The 5000-nt window shown below is 46.0% G+C and overlaps 1 protein-coding gene across 5 annotated transcripts in view; it reads left to right on the plus strand.

Moving 5' to 3' along the window:
* Nucleotides 1–5000, plus strand: part of ASPP (Ankyrin-repeat, SH3-domain, and Proline-rich-region containing Protein) — a 533257-nt gene that overhangs the window by 449046 nt on the left and 79211 nt on the right. The window contains exon 2 of one of the 5 annotated variants that reach the window (XM_070082691.1): nucleotides 2591–3141. The exons of the other annotated variants lie outside the window; for them this stretch is intronic. Within the exon in view, the coding sequence (XP_069938792.1) occupies nucleotides 2650–3141 (492 nt within the window). The 5' untranslated portion in view covers nucleotides 2591–2649. The remainder of the gene's footprint in view (nucleotides 1–2590; nucleotides 3142–5000) is intronic. 5 annotated transcript variants of the gene reach the window in all.

Raw genomic sequence — 5000 nt, forward strand, 5'->3', positions numbered from 1 at the left:
CACACACACACACACACACACACACACACACACAACACACACACACACACACACACACACGCACACACACACACACGCACACACACACACACACACACACACACACACACACACACACACACACACACACACACACACACACACACGCACACACACACACGCACACACACACACACACACACACACACACACACACACACACACACACACACACACAACACACACACACACACACACACACACACACACACACACACACACACACACACACAACACACACACACACACACACACACACACACACACACACACACACACACACACACACACACACACACACACACACACACACACACACACATACACACACACACACAGACACACACACACACACACACACACACACACACACACACACACACACACACACACACACACAACACACACACACACACACACACACACACACACACACACACACACACAACACACACACACACACACACACACACACACAAATATATATATATATATATATATATATATATATATATATATATATATATATATATATATATCGTAGGAAATATAACGCAATACGTGGCTGGGATAACTACGGAACTGAGGTTTAAAAGCATTGTAAATTTTCCTGCGATATATGAGCGGCTGCTGCAAAAATTCCTGGAATATATTGTAAACACGATACTGTTGTGACATTGGTAGTGGGGGGAGTGGGGGGGGGAGGTAATACTAGTAAGAAAACACTCGTCCTATTTCCTGACAAACCTGACCTAACCTGGTAAGGTTAGGTCAGGTCTCCTGGTCGTTGGCCTCGTCAGCCAGGCTGTGTGTGCACCACAGCCTTGCTGATCAAAGGCTGTGTGTGCACCACAGCCTGGAAGTGGAACAACCTAGAGAGTGATGTAGTGGAGGCAGGATCCATACATAGCTTTAAGGAGAGGTATGATAAAGTTCATAGAGCAGGGAGAGAGTGGATCTAGTAGCGACCAGTGAAGAGGCGGGGCCAGGAGCTGTGACTCGATCTCTGCAACCACAGATAGGTGAGTGCACATACACACGAGAGAGAGAGAGAGAGAGAGAGAGAGAGAGAGAGAGAGAGAGAGAGAGAGAGAGAGAGATAGGGTGGTATAGGGTGATGTACACTGCCTCACCAACCATGTTATCTTAGATACTGTCATTATTTACTCTGGTATAGGATAAAACCCTCTCTTACTCTGGCTAAATTATTTAACCTAACTCTGATGTTCCTACGTTGACCTGTGTCTTTGTGCTAGCACACCTCTCTCTCTCTCTCTCTCTCTCTCTCTCTCTCTCTCTCTCTCTCTCTCTCTCTCTCTCGTCACATAATTAGTGAAGGATGGGACGTACATTCTCAGGTGTTAGTGACCTCATTCGGTAAACCTACCTTACCCTGACGTAATCCTTGACGTCATCCTTGACGTCATCCTTGACGTCATCCTTGACGTCATCCCTGCAACACAAGGTTCTTGCAGACGTGCACGGTGCACACCAGACATACAACATTCACCTGCAACATTCGCACTCCTCAACTTCCTCCCCGTCACATTTTGATCGTATGAAAGCTGCACTGTTTTGTGTGTATTCACCTATTTGTGGTTGCAGGGGTCGATTCACAGCTCCTTACCCAGCCTCCGCTGGTCCCTGTGTGTGTGTGTGTGTGTGTGTGTGTGTATGTATGTGTAAATTTAACACATACAAAAATCTGGCTTTTATACTTGAAAAGCCTCCAGTAAGTATCGAAAAGCCTCCAGTAAGTATCGAAAAGCCTCCAGTAAGTATCGAAAAGCCTCCAGTAAGTATCACCCTTGTAGGTTTAGCGCTTAGTTATCATTATAATAATTTGTACTAGTTACTGGTGTGGATTCTGGCTCCAAAATAGCATCTGGAGAACCTTCTCCATACCCAGGGGCTGTTTATTTTGTATGTCATTGTTTGAGCTATGGTCTGTATAAGTTGTATCGTGTAGAAATATAGATTATTATTATTATTATTATTATTATTATTATTATTATTATTATTATTATTATTATTATTATTAAGTCTTGCACTTGGGATCATTTACAACAAGCGTATAAGCTTAACAACTCTGTGGATGCGTAGTACTTGTCCCCACCTTTGCAGGGGTTGTATACATGGGTGATTTAAGTGAGTTTAACGTCTGTACTTGTCCCCACCTTTGCAGGGGTTGTATACATGGGTGATTTAAGTGGGTTTAACGTCAGTACTTGTCCCCACCTTTGCAGGGGTAGTATACATGGGTGATTTAAGTGGGTTTAACGTCAGTACTTGTCCCCACCTTTGCAGGGGTTGTATACATGGGTGATTTAAGTGGGTTTAACGTCAGTACTTGTCCCCACCTTTGCAGGGGTTGTATACATGGGTGATTTAAGTGGGTTTAACGTCAGTACTTGTCCCCACCTTTGCAGGGGTAGTATACATGGGTGATTTAAGTGGGTTTAACGTCAGTACTTGTCCCCACCTTTGCAGGGGTTGTATACATGGGTGATTTAAGTGGGTTTAACGTCTGTACTTGTCCCCACCTTTGCAGGGGTGTAGTATACATGGCCGTCAAGTGGATCACTTTTATACCTATTTTGTAATGTGACTATGCTGGCGTGCGTGTGTCACCCATCCCGCGCCCACAACCTCCCACGCCCGCTAGAGCCAGTACACCGCCCACGCCGCACACCCCACGCCCACCTTTCCCTCCACACCGCCCACGATGCATACAGCACCTCTGTCTTTGGTTTCGTAGCCAATTCATGGGATAAATATGTGAGTGATGGCTCTGGTGTCATAGAAAACGGGACGTGTGAGAGAGAGCGCAGCTCTGTGAGAGACAAGAGCACTAACTTCGTTATTTTAGATAAATACAATAACAATAACGAGAAGACTTTAGATAAAAATGGTAACGAGGAAGAGATTAAGGTGGGAAGTAGAGAGAAAGTGGACCAGCTCTCTCCCACTATGAAAGCTAAAATCACTGTAGAAAGGAAGAAGTGTGTGGAAGATGATAGCTATTGTCCGGTGCAGCCCAGCCAGGGATTGGTCAAGACCAGCCAGGACCAGCCAGTTATGTCTACAGTCATGTTATCACAGGTAAGGACCAGCCAGTCATGTCTACAGTCATGTTATCACAGGTAAGGACCAACCAGTCATATTATCACAGGTAAGGACCAGCCAGTCATGTCTACAGTCATGTTATCACAGGTAAGGACCAGCCAGTCATATTATCACAGGTAAGGACCAGCCAGTCATATCTACAGTCATGTTATCACAGGTAAGGACCAACCAGTTATGCCTACAGTCATGTTATCACAGGTAAGGACCAACCAGTTATGCCTACAGTCATGTTATCACAGGTAAGGACCAACCAGTTATGCCTACAGTCATGTTATCACAGGTAAGGACCAGCCAGTTATGCCTACAGTCATGTTATCACAGGTAAGGACCAGCCAGTTATGCCTACAGTCATGTTATCACAGGTAAGGACCAGCCAGTTATGTCTACAGTCATGTTATCACAGGTAAGGGCCAACCAGTTATGCCTACAGTCATGTTATCACAGGTAAGGACCAGCCAGTTATGCCTACAGTCATGTTATCACAGGTAAGGACCAACCAGTTATGCCTACAGTCATGTTATCACAGGTAAGGACCAGCCAGTTATGCCTACAGTCATGTTATCACAGGTAAGGACCAACCAGTTATGCCTACAGTCATGTTATCACAGGTAAGGACCAGCCAGTTATGTCTACAGTCATGTTATCACAGGTAAGGACCAGCCAGTCATATCTACAGTCATGTTATCACAGGTAAGGACCAGCCAGTCATGTCTACACTCATGTTACCAGACATAACAACCACACAGCCATTTCCTAGAGGTGAGAAGTCACGTCTATGTCACACCATCCTTGAATCTACTTAAGGGCAACCACTACACAGTGGGCGTCTTCAGTCAAATATTGAGGCAGCATGTGTAGTGAAATAAAGATGTAATCAGTCTGTCAACCTTGGAGAAAAAGTATTTGAGGTGGTCAGTCCCTGAGCCTAGAGACGAGTCCAGCTTTTCTCCAGGCTGAGGGACTGACCACCTCGGCAGAACTCGTCTCCAGGCTAAGAGACTGACCACCTCGGCAGAACTCGTCTCCAGGTTAAGGGACTGACCACCTCGGCAGAACTCGTCTCCAGGTTAAGGGACTGACCACCTCGGCAGAACTCGTCTCCAGGTTAAGGGACTGACCACCTCGGCAGAACTCGTCTCCAGGTTAAGGGACTGACCACCTCGGCAGAACTCGTCTCCAGGTTAAGGGACTGACCACCTCGGCAGAACTTGTCTCCAGGCTAAGGGACTGACAACCTCGGCAGAACTCGTCTCCAGGTTAAGGGACTGACCACCTCGGCAGAACTCGTCTCCAGGTTAAGGGACTGACCACCTCGGTAGAACTCGTCTCCAGGCTGAGGGACTGACCACCTCAAATCTTCTCCTTCTGTATTTGACTGAAGAATCCTACCGTGTGCACATGTCGGTACTTTATGCCATTTCCAACACAACATCGCCCAGACGTCAAAACTCACATGTTATAGACCCAAGTTGACCAGGCAAGCACCAGACGAGCCTGGCCCATGGCCGGGCTCCGAGGGTAGTGAAACTCTCGAAACTCTTCAAAGGTACATCAAAGGTAAGGTAAGGTATGTTATAGACCCAGGTATTATTACCTATAATAAGTGGTATCTCGTATAATTAACATTACTGTGATCTGATCCTCTCTGTCATGTTAACTCACTTCACCTTATTCCTGTATATATTTTACTGTACTTGATGACTGACGAAGTCGTAGTGACACGATTGTAAACACCATACCACTGGTGGGAATAGAACCCGCGGTCAGAGTCATGAAACTCCAAACCGACGCGCTAGCCACTGGGCCAGCTAGCTACAAGATTTATCTATCTAGTT

Source organism: Cherax quadricarinatus, chromosome 7 (genome assembly GCF_038502225.1).
Source record: "Cherax quadricarinatus isolate ZL_2023a chromosome 7, ASM3850222v1, whole genome shotgun sequence".
NCBI classification, from domain to species: Eukaryota; Metazoa; Arthropoda; class Malacostraca; order Decapoda; family Parastacidae; genus Cherax; species Cherax quadricarinatus.